This window comes from Pristis pectinata, chromosome 4 (assembly GCF_009764475.1).
Source record: "Pristis pectinata isolate sPriPec2 chromosome 4, sPriPec2.1.pri, whole genome shotgun sequence".
In the NCBI taxonomy this organism is placed as follows: Eukaryota; Metazoa; Chordata; class Chondrichthyes; order Rhinopristiformes; family Pristidae; genus Pristis; species Pristis pectinata.
In genome coordinates, this window is record NC_067408.1 from 85,807,222 (window position 1) to 85,819,874 (window position 12,653).

Consider the following 12,653-nt stretch of genomic DNA (forward strand, 5'->3'; position numbering starts at 1 on the left):
GAAGGGGTTGCTGCTTGCAGAATTTCATGCAGGATTGCACCTTACTGTGCATCCGACCATCCTAAGGGCCGTTCGGGTGACCTCCTCAGACACGTGTAATGATTTCCCCGCCCTACTTGAGTTTCCAAGTACGTTTGACCAATTGCGTGGACGAAGTCGTCCACGGTTACTGATTTAAAGCTGCTGAAGACCCTGCTAAAATCCCCCCACTAAACCTCGTACGAGTTTAAAAACAAGCTGCATGTTTTGTTATTTAAGATCGGGAAGCGGCGCTGAGTGTAGGTGTTGTTGACACCCTCTAGTGCTCAATGTCAGCTCACTTGACCTGCCAGTGCCTCGGAGGCGCCCGTTCAGCGTTCCCCTCGCTGCCAGTTTTCCCGCTCATCCACCGACGCCTGGACACACGTTCTGCAGAGGCGTTCTTTAAAACCCATCCATGACATTTTTCTCCGCGGGGCGAGAGTGCCAGCATCAGTCTTTCTGGTTTCTTTAACGATGATGTAAAAAAATAGCAAGTTCTACCCAGTGTGAGCGACGGACTCGGCGAGCCAGCTGCTGAAAGTTGGCAATTTGTGGTGCGCTCGCATGGACTGGAAACAATCTCCCTCCAAAGCCGGGCTTCCCGAACACTCCTTTGTCTGATTTATTTTTTAAAATAGAATACTTTTCAGGCCGGCGAGAGATAATTGGCGTTAGTACTTTTATTGTGCAGCTACAACCCATCACTACAGAGGAAAGAGAATAATTAAAGTCCTGGGATTCATGAGACCAGGCGGGGGTCTCTCTTTCCCCCTCCCCCCCCCCCCCCGAATGGGGATTTTCGTGGCCGCTGTCGACAAGAAGGGGGGTCTGGCCGTGAAGTGACTGACTGCCTGTCCGTCAGCCCAGAAACCAGAGGGATGCTGCCGTGTGCTTGGTGACTGCAATTCCCAGACGATGGCTCTCTCAGTCTGGACGTGAGCGGACGACCGGAGGAGGGCAGCCGCACTAACTCGCTTCTCCGGCTATTCCTCTCATTATTTTATTATTTTTTTCAAATTTTTGACAGTCGGCGGGCCTACCTGGTGCCTTCCTGTCTCAGCCAGAGTGAGTGGAGCCGCTTCTCTTGGAGCCGGGGCTGAGGAGGGTGTGCTTGAAGGATGATTTTGAGCGTGGGCTTCGGCATCTTCCTGCTTCTCTCTCACCGGGTCCTCGGCGCCGAGAGTCACCTTTCCACCGAAGGTAAGAGAGGGCGCCCGCGGGGAAAGTGACAGCCACTCAACACCACCTTCAACTTTGGCAGCGGCCACTCCGGCCCGGGGAGCGCCGCTCTCGCTGCTGTCAGTCAGCCCATGCCGGCCTTTGAAGTGGGCGCAAGATTTTATTTTTCTTTTACAAAATTGCAACGGGAGCGGTGTTTAAAAAAAAATAAAATGTAGAATCTTCCCCCCCCCCCCCCGATATCTTAATAACCCAGCGCAGGGTTGGATCCCGCATTCTAACGGTTGTGTTGTATCTGTAATAACACCTTCCATAAGTTGGAGCTAAACTGATGCGAAATGGTAATGAGTTAGACTCCTGTTTGATAACATTTGTGGAAAATCATAGGCGCTTAGTTTACAACTGTGAATTCGCTCTGTTCAAATGTAATTGTTTTAACTTGAAAGACATGTTGTTGGGCCATCCTTCAGGTGTTGTTTTAAATGTATTGCAGCATTCATTTTGTAAGCATTTCCTTAAAATTTAATACATTGGTGTGTTGTCATTCCAGTTTATTTCACAATTAATTTATAATGTACCATTATCGTCCCAATTTATTATGTTGCATGGATCATGCAATGTTCAAAGAGGAGCAGTTTTCTTTATTTAATCTCCTTTCTACATACTTTTAAACAATTCTGGAATAATTTCGCTTTCACTGTATTAATTTACCAGTTTGAGGGGAGGTAATGAAATTAAAGATGGGAATAACAGCAAATGTAAACTACAGTTGACGGCCTGGATTCCAAAGGCCCACCCGAAGTACTTTACGATTCAGTCTTTATGAAGCTTATCAGAATAATCCGTTTACCGTAAATATTTAGAGACCAGGATCGACATCCTTCGAGATTTTCGGGGATGTTGACCAATGATCGTATCAAACAGCTTCTCATATTCACCAGACCTCGAACATTTTGTGTCTATACTAAGGGCAATCGAGCTCTTTTTAAAGTTTATCATCTGGAAAGGATTGCTGCAATGTTACAACAGTGACGGCAGCTGCTTTCGGGAAGTAGGTGTACGTATCGTTCGGGTGCTTTCTACATGAACAACCGTAAAAAAGTTGAGATTGGATTCTGCTAAGATTAGCCTTGATGTTGATTTTTGATGTGACGATATCTGAAATTAGAGCAAGGTTTGGGACATGCTTATGTGCAGTGTTGCAGAGATACATTAACAGAGAGGATAATAACTATTTCTCTTTACATTTGTGAGAAAAGCCAATGTGTTAAGTTAATGTCATAGCCCTAAAGAAAATGTGGTATTTTGTGAATGCTTTAATATTTGAATCAAAAGATAGACCAAGATGTATAGAGTAATGCAACAGAAGGAAGCAAAATGCTAACGATCTCAAGAGGATTTTTTTAAAGCATTCTGGTGGTGGCGATTGCTTTGTTTCATAATTTGTTTACATGTGCAATATGCAAATGATTGGTACATTTAAAATTAAGTAATTACCCTTCACCATTTAAAGCTATTCAATGTCTTTAGGTCTCATTTCCTAAATAGTTAAATGCGTACTTTTTGAACTAATGGGAGTGTCAATAAGTTTCCTTTAAATATGTTACAGTTGACATTTTTGTGGTTTATTGATTTATTTTGGAAATTAATCCTTGGTACTAAAACTTCAGTATGGTTAATTAAACATTTGCAGCCATATATAATCTTTCAGCCTGGGAACTTTTTGAATCTGATTTACCTTCTTGTTGAAAAAAAACTTCACAGTGACCTAAAATAAATTTTAACCTAAACTTTCTGCATTCATACACTAATGTAAAATAAGCAATAGAAAGTAATGTCTGCAACTGGTTATGGATTTAAAGCAAAAGTTTTGTAAAAGACTAGACAAGTGTGATGTCTATAATAATCTGAAAACTTGGCTAGAATATATTGCTTAAGTTGACCTTGTTTAAAAGAATTTTCTGTTCATACATTGTTCTAACAGTTCTGATACTTGAGCCTAGGATTTGTTTGGGGATGGCATAACATATTAAGTCAAACAAATGCGTGAGAGTAAAATGCATAGTTATTTATTATCATAACCAAATTACATGTAGTAAGCATTTGTGGACTTAATAAATCTGTAAATTATGTCCTGTTAAAATAATGGTGAGGCTGGCGGTGCTTGCTCCTTCTTATGTGAAAATGGGAAAAGCAACTTCATACGTGGGGCACTTGCACAATTAAACTCAAAAGCCAGAACTACCCTATTCTCTGATAACACAATATCTACTTGCAAATTTACCATATATTAAAATGCATTGAATGGTGCATTGTTCCTGTACTTGTGTGCTAAAGGTGAAGAAAATTCGCTTTTAGGTTGAGGCTTTCCCATTTCAATCCAAGTACCTTTTGCCAACATAATAAGTATTATTTTGTTTTTGCTAGCCAAGCTCTATTAATTTATAGTGCTAATTAACAATTAAAATTGTCGAGTCTTGTTTTTCAGGTTTGAATTGTTGGAAGTAACTTTTTGCTCAATGAAAATGTTCTTTCCCTTTACGTTCTCTATACGTGATTTAGCAGTAATTTCGTCCACATGTTTACATTTCTTTTTCAATCCTTGGGATATTAATTTCACAGTACTTTATTGGATAAGGAAGGGTATACTTTTCCCTAATCAGTCAAGCTCCAGAAGCCCTTTCTCCCTAGCAGTACTGTTCCCTGCTCATATCTTCAGCAACTTACAACAGAAAAATATACATTTTCTATGCAAGGTCAAGTCTTAATAATGGTCAATATCATTAAATGGCTAGCCATAGCAAGTTGTGGCTGAAGATGTTGGAAAAAATATTTGCTCATTTTTACATGCTGATGCAGAATATATAGAGTAAATGATATACTGCAGTCTTAAGGAACAATTTTGTACCTAATCACAAGGCTTAAAGAAGATGCGTTTTTCATATGAGGTATTCTGCAAATTGGTTTAGTCTTGTGGATCATTTTGACATTGGTCTGCGTTTAACATTTGTGATCAGTTACATAGCTTAGAAAAGTAATGGTACAATTTCAGTCACTTAGAGATTGATAAAACATCTTAATCAGTTCAAAATTCAACATCATAAAACTTGGAATTAGAATAGATTCAAATTGGTCACTGAAATATGACATCAAATATTCTCTCAAAGTATCCGGAAGAAATTTCAAAATCCACCTTTGCTGCCTTAATTTTTGAAAGAGCTATGTCATAAAGGAAATTAAGATGCACAATATTTGATTATTTTGCTTGGAATTCAAGTAGAGCAATGCACAAGAAGTGCTGGAGGAACTCAGCAGGTCAGGCAGCATCCATGGAGGGAAATAAACAGTCGACGTTTCGGACTGATCTGAAACATCCTGATGAAGGGTCTCAGCCTGAAACATCGACTGTTTATTTCCCTCCATGGATGCTGGCTGACCTGCTGTGTTCCTCCAGCACTTTTAGTGTATTGCTCCAGATTCCAGCATCTGCAGAATTTTTTGCTTCAATACAAATAGAAATTTCATTAAAAAAAAATCCACTGATATGATATTTTTACATTTAGTATAGGGGCTGAGAAAAAGTCCAAGCATTTATTTTGACTAATAGTAAGTGATTTGCTTCTAAAACCTATGTAATCAGAATTTATTGTGTGGGGTACGAGTACAATGTATATTCAGAATGCCAGTGGAAATTCCCAAGCAACGTAGATGGGTGCCCATAAACGCACCAGATTCAACCAGATAAATAATTTGACTTGCCTCATTGAAACTGTGGAAAATTTGTTTTATGATGTTTTTGTTGCACTGATTTTCTTTTTTGTTGGGTTTTCAATAATGGTTCAAATGACTGCGAAGAGTCAGCACAGTTTTAAAAGTTTGTGCCTATTAAATTGGTTTACGTAGTGTCCTTTATTTTAAAAATGCAGAAAAAAACAAATTCAATTACTCAAAAAAAAATTGTTTTCAAAGCATTTTACATGAAAATTTGTTGATTTTTGCTGAGTGGTTTGGTTACAAACATTAAGGAAAGCTGTTTATCTTTTTTTTAAATCAGCTTTTGTGATCAATGACATTGGTATCCAAATTAAATCTTGTCTGAAGTGGAAGAGTCAAGTGTATCTTTGATGAATATTTGATTGCTCTTTTTTTGTGGAAAATGTGCATGTGAAGCAATCTATTTACTGAATTTCAATCCTTGAGCAGCAATTGAACTTTTCAAGATTATTTTTAATGTCTGTCTGTCGTTGTAGATGAACTATTTTTTCTATTTTCTGGTTGGCTTTGTGCCTACAATTGTGTTGTCAATGCTTCTAATACAGGCAGCATAGGGAGCCAGATATGAGTCCTTTCAATGATTGTTCCATCCTCTGCTGTGCAATTTTGAAACTTCCTTGAGCAGCCTTGCTGTTAAGCAGAAAGGAACTTCTTTGCTCTGTGTTGTGAAGCTTATTACCACAAATACTTGCCGTTGCACCATCCAATTGCTATATTTTTAATTCAATATCTTTGCAACAGAATAAATAATTACACCCCTGTATTCTTCTACTTGTTCGTGTCATATATTATTGAAGGTGGAAAATTGCAGCTAATTAGCTTATGGTAGGCTCAATTCGCTTTTTTAGAGACTGGTTCAAATTAAAGATCGACTTGGTTATGCTGATAAATGCAACTCAAGTCACATATTAATGCATGAGAAATGAGTAAAAGCAGGAAAGCTGGACAGATAAGTACATTTGTTAGCCTAGGATGTAAAGCATAAGTAAACATGTAAGACGCCTGCACTGTACAATTCTGTCTTGGATTTGTCAATTGCCATTTATTTACTATTTAGTTATAAGTAGATGTAACATTTCAAAATGGCACATTGTTGGCAAAGTTGCCATCTTTAAATGTATCGATGAATGATTCAACTCCCTTTTACAAGACAATTGTAAAGTATTTTTATTTAATTAAACGGAGAAAGCCATCAGTGTAGCTAGTAGTTAAGAAGCAGAAAATCCCAAATAGAAATGGAAAATGGTAGAAATACTCGGCACATTAGGCAGCATTTCTTCAGGGAAGAATGAAGTCAATGCTTCAGACTGACCTTCCATGACTTGCAATGTTGAGTGAATACATTTCTCCGCTTTTACTTTGAGCATTTTCTGTTTCTGACATAGGTGATAATATAGGTTAATACTGGCTGAATAAACTGTGCTGAAATGAACCTTGATGTTAGTGAAGGAGTTAATGTTGACGTGATAGTACTGCAGAACACACTGTGTATTCATTATTAGTTTGTAGGGCACAACCTATAATGTGACAAAGATTTTCTGTGTATCTTTCAGGTTTATATTCAGTTTCAGTTCATAATGTATTTTAGAGGCATTTTATTTTCTAATAATTTACAATGAACTAAATTAATACAGGAAAATAAAACACTAAAAATAATCAAAGTAGGATGTTCAGAAATGTATTTCATATTCAGTTACTGATGCAGGATTGGCTGTTGCAGCAAATACAGATTTATTTGGTTTGATATGTACAGGAATTCTTGTATCCCTCTACTGCAGGCAGACTTTTGGAGACTGTAATCTGGAATAAGTTGAACAGAAACTTCGGTGATTTAAAAAAAATACAGCCAATATGGATTTATTAGACATGTCACGTCTGACAAATTTAACAAGTGTTTAGTTAAAGGAAAAACAGTGGGTGTTCAGTAGGTGGATTTTCAAATGTTTGATGAAGTGGAGCATTGGAAGCACTCAGGCTGAAAGTTGCTTTAAAGGAAGTGCAGCAGCATGGATATGAAGTCAAAGGATAAGAGCTAATAAATATAACGGGCTATATATCTATGTTACATGAAATCGCCTAATGTTGGATTTCTCTATCTTCAGGTACAAAGTAGAATGCAATAGCCCAATCACAAAACTTTTTTTCAAGTAGTTAATGTAAAATGATTTGTGGGCAAAGATGAAGTAATTAACTTTCAGATATCTAATGCAGTCATAAGCAAAACTGTGCCCTGTGTTGTAAAATTTTTCTTTTTGTTTTAAAAAAAATTGCCTAGCAGGACTAAATTTAAATTTTAAATTTTATTTACAGCGTGGCAACAGGCCCTTCTGGCCCAATGAGTCTGCGCCGCCCATTTTAAACCCAATTAACCTACCTGTACGTCTTTGGAATGTGGGAGAAACCGGAGCATCCGGCGGAAACCCACGCAGACACGAGAGAACGTACAAACTCCTTACAGACAGCGATGGGACTATCGCTATATAGCTAAAATCTAATCTTCCTGTAATAACAATTCTTTATCCTCACAAAGGTTGAGAACCCCAAGTTGAAATCAAGACTTGGAAACATTAAAAAGTTGGGATGAAACAACACCAAAGTAATTTCAAAGTGAACAATGTCTTTCATCCTTGTTATCTCAGTAAAAGTTCTATCCTCTGTAGCACCTTGCCATCCTGGTATTGGTTTATTATTGTCACATGTACCAAGGTACAGTGAAAACCATTCATACAGATCAATTCATTACACAGTGGATTGAGGTAGTACAGGGTAAAACAATAACAGAATGCAGAATAAACTGTCACAGCTCTCTGGAAGACTGATCTTGCATCCACAACGGTGACTATGGGTTCAGGTGCATTGGAGGCTGTCAGGATGTGTGGTGACACGCCAATCCCCTTCTGTTAAAAATGTGCATAAAATGCATTAAGTTCATCAGGAAGGGATGTGCTGTTGCCAGCGACATTGCCTGACTTCGTTTTATAATCTGTTTATAAAGTGCAAGCCCTGCCACAACTGACGGCTGGTCTGGGACTTGATTTTGGAGTGGCATTTTCTCCTGGCACCTCTGAGAGATTTATGGAGGTCATAATCTCAATTTCTTGTTAAGGTCAGGTTCACCTGATTTGAATGCTGCAGTCCTAGACTTTAGTAGGGAGTGGATCTGCTGGTTCTTTCATGGTTTCCGGTTTAGGTACACCTGGATTGTCCTCTTTGGTACACAGTCCTCAACATACTTGCTGATGATGTCTGTGATGGTGGTGACATACTCATCAAGGCTGGCAGCTGAGTCTTTGAACACGGAGCAGTCTACAGACTCAAAAAATCACGTAGAAGCTCATCTATTTCCTCAGACCAGCACTGTATGACTTTCTGTTCTGGATCCTCCCGTTTCAGCTTCTGTTTGTATGCAGGGAAAAGGAGCACAACCTGGTGGTTTGATTTACCAAAGTGTGGATGGGAGCTAGTTTGGTAGGCATCTTTGGTTGTATAGCAATGGTCAAGGGTGTTTGGGGCCCCTGATGTGCTAATAGCACACTCTTGAAGTTGGCCTGGTTGAAGTCACCTGCAATGAAAAGGGCTTCAGGGTATCCCGTTTCAAGGCTGTTGACTGCAGATATTAGTTCACTGAGTGTAGGCTTCACATCCGTCTGGGTGAGATGAAGACTGCTGTCAGGATAGCTGAAATGAACTCCCGTGGCAGGTAGTATGGGCGACATTTCACCGTTAGATGTTCCAAGCTGGGTGGGCAGGAACTCACCAGGACCATCACATCTGAGCACCACAATGTGTTGATTAAGAAGCAGACCCCTCCACCTCTAACTTTGCCTGAGGACACCGTACAGTCCATCTGGTGAGTTAAGAAGCTCTCTGGTTGTATGGCACAGTCAGGTGAAGCAGGTGTAAGCCACATTTCAGTGAAACATAGCACACAGCACTTCCTCGGTTCTTTTTGGTAGGTCAGTCTTGCCATTAGTAATGAAACAATGTCAAAGTAGCACGAGACAGTCATCTGATTTTGATTGAACTGACTTTGTTTAGCTAAATTGAATGGGGGGTTGTTACATAAGTTGCTTCGATCCATGGGATTTGTTGTATTCAATTCATTGAAATAAAGCAGCATTATTTCCTCAAAATCCTTGAATACATTAATTCATTGCTCTATGATGTCCATAGTTTGAAATTCTAGTTTATTACATAGCTTGAACCTGATTTCAACCACAATTTCTGTGAGAGAATTTAGAACAGAAAAGGGTTGGTTTGACATCTTTGAACATGTTTGTGTTTAACATTCTAGCATTTGATAATTAACAATATAACCAAAGAATTTATAGTGCACTACCTGTGAATTCTGGAAGCAGAATAACTTCCGTAAGTAAGGGGGTATATAATTAAGTTAAATTCTTGTGTTAGCTCCACGCCCCAGCTTTGACCTCTGCAAACTGGGTCTCCAAGTATATATAATTTTCTTTTGAATGTTCCAATAGAATCTGATACCACCAAGTTTCAGATGCAACACTCCATGCCATCAAAACTGTGTGGTGAGATTTTTCCTCATTTCTTCTCTAATTCTTCTGCCAGTTAACATAAATCTTTAACCTCATATCATTTAACTTGCCTGAAGAAACTATTCCGCCAGTTTGCTCTCTTAAAACCTCGTAGTTTTATTGACTCTAGTAGATTTCTATTTGGCCCTTAACCATTCCTTTACCCCAAGGGAAAAAAATTCTGCTTTACTAACCTCCAGTCACTCATCCTAGGTATTATCTCAGTAAAATCTACATATCCTTTTTAAAGCCTTGACATCCTTCCTAAAAGTGTAATGTCTAGAATTGTACAGAATAATCCAACTGAAACCTAAGGTATGTAAAGATTTAGCGTGCTATTTTCGCTTTTGTATTCAATGTCTTATTTACAAAGCCAGGTATCCCATATACTCTCAACTTCTCATCCAGGTGCATTGCCACTTTTAGTGTTGTGAATATTCACCCCTTGGTGGCTCTGTTCTTGCACTTCCCTCAAAATAGTCTCCTGTGCTGTACAATCCTGTTTTCTTAACATATTTTAAGAGCTTCTTCTGCAAAAGTTTGTAATTTAGATGTATTATCATTTAACTTTGAGACCTGAAGAGAAATAACTAAATCAATGACACAGAAGTTTATAACAGTTAATTTTTTTTTTTGTCTTTAAAAAAAAATGTAATCCTAAGAAAGCTCTAAAGAACCTCAATCCCTGAAAGCAATTGTCAATGTTAATGTTATGCCATCAGACTTGGCATCCAATAATCACACATTTTTGGATATTAGAAATTCATAAAAGGAAGTAAAAAGTCACAGATCTTGGGCAGAATTCTTCTTTAGTTGCTGGACCTGAACTGGTGCCGTGATATTGGATGTTCATTGTAATCCCCTTCCAGTATTCCATTCCATTGACCTGAAATTTTTGGGAGGGGAAGCCAATGTATGACTTGTACTATAGTGACCTTTCAGTTCTCATGATTATAAATTAATTTCAAATATGCAAAGGTTGATCCACTTGACCTTTCAAAGATATTTTAGTCACAAAATTGAGCAGCCATCAGCAAATAATTGGCAATTGTGTTTTTCTCAATATACAGGCCCAATATGGAGTAACTGTTTTCACTCTAAAAGCTTCAACTTAAACCAATCATAATTCAACTTTTTAAAAAACACAACATTTGCAAGTTAAGATCATAACTGCCCTGCAATTCATTGCCTTCATCTGCATTCATTGCCCTTGAGAAGGTATGGTGAATTGCTGGTTAGAACATTGCAGTCATTCTGATGAAGTTACTCTCTCAATTCCAGGATTTGGATCAAGCCACAGTGAAGGAATGGTGATATCTTTCCAAGTCAGGGTGTTGCTGAAGGTAGTGTTCCCATGCACCCGATGCCCTTCATCCTTCTTGGTATCAATGTTATTGGTTTGAGTCTTGCATATTGAGTCCTGAGGAAGGGTCCTGACCCAACACATTGACTGCTTGCTTTTCTCCATAGATGTTGCCTGGCCTGCTGAGTTCCACCAGCATCAAAGTGTTTTTCATCTTTTCTTATTGGGTATTTTGTAGATGATGCACATTATTATGGTCATGGAGTGCCAGTGTTGGAAGGAGTGGATGTTCACTGTAGTGGATAAGCATGCTAATCCTGTTTTTCCCAAAATGCTGCCAAGCTTCTTGAGAGTTGTTGGAGCTGCACTTGCATAGATGATGGAAAAGCTCTGGGGAGTCAGGAGTTGAATCAGAAGATATCCAGCTTCTGACCTGGTCTTGTGGCCACAGTATTTATCTGATCCGGTTTTTCATCGGTGGTGATCAGAATTGTTGATATTCAGTGGCATTATTATTGGTGAAATAGAGTATGGAAGCCTGAAAATCTAATACTTCAGGAATACTGCAGCATAATGAAACTGATTGTAGCATCTGTGCTTAAGCACAAGCCCAAGATGAAGACTGCAGAAATCACAATAAATGATCTCCATTTGTCCAGGCAGGATTATCTTTATATAGTGGTTTAAAATCAATAATCTATGAAATGTAAAAAAAAAGTAATCCCTTCTCCCCACATAAATGCTAATATTGTCGAGACTTTGGTAAGTTAGTATGCACATCATCTACAACTAAATCTAATCTTTCAGCTTATTTAGTTGTTTAACTAACTTAGATGTACAACGCATACTTATCCCAGTATAAAGATTAGTGGTTGACAATACATTTCAAATTCAGTAATTTTTAATTATTTATTTTCAATTTAACTTTTCAAGATTACTGTGGCATTATTATTTTAACACCATAAAATACTCTATTTAACTTTTCATTATGTTTTCTATGAAATCTATTTAGGGAAGCATTGCTGCTTGCACTTGACCTTTTCAGTACATGCCACAATTGCTGAAAGCAATCTATTGATGAAGCAAGTTCTATCTGTGGTGTTTATACATGGCTAAGAAATGACTGGAGTGGTACATCCTAGAGTGAGCACCATAATTGCATTTGTTTATTCTTTGCCCTTCAATTTGTATTATTTTTGCAATGAAAAATGCTAGATATTTAAATTGATAATAGTGCAAAAGGGCATCTGGGTCAGCATGAACACAGTCCAAGAGTTTATCATCTTCACCAATGAAACACAAAGATACCGAAATAAACAGAGAACTAATGAAAAAAGATAAATTGGGCTTTATTTGGATAAAGAAATGAATAGGAAAATAAGATCTACAGAAGGGAGTGAGCAATAAGGGATACGTTTTTCTTAAAAATTAAATTTAAAGAAAAATATAAGTGGCAATTTCAAATAATCCCTTTCTGGAGCACAGTAGTAGAGACTTGTGTAAGAACGATAAATCACATCATTAATAGAAACCACAAGACATGAAACATGAATCCTAAATGGCTGTAAAGAGATGCACTTGTATTTATGGCATAAATCCAATAATTTCTTGACACTTATGAGAAGTTAACTGCTCTTGCATTTGTAAGGCAGAGTGGAAGAACAAAAAATACAGCAGACATTTCTGACGATTCATGTCTCTTGGCACATCTCTTGCCACAATTTTATTTTATTACACGTTAATTATGATGAATGTTGAGAACCCACAGTTATTTTTCCAGCAACAGCTAGGCCAATGGTACATTTTTTAAAGCCTTCTATTAGAAAATCAAA

The 12,653-nt window shown here is 37.9% G+C and overlaps 1 protein-coding gene across 1 annotated transcript in view; it reads left to right on the forward strand.

The window, feature by feature from the left end:
• The first annotated feature begins 851 nt into the window (after positions 1-851).
• The window catches only part of epha6 (eph receptor A6), a 477,923-nt gene continuing 466,121 nt past the window's right edge, over positions 852-12,653 (forward strand). The window contains exon 1 of the mRNA XM_052015332.1: positions 852-1,221. Coding sequence (XP_051871292.1) covers positions 1,140-1,221 — 82 coding nt within the window. The 5' untranslated portion in view covers positions 852-1,139. The remainder of the gene's footprint in view (positions 1,222-12,653) is intronic.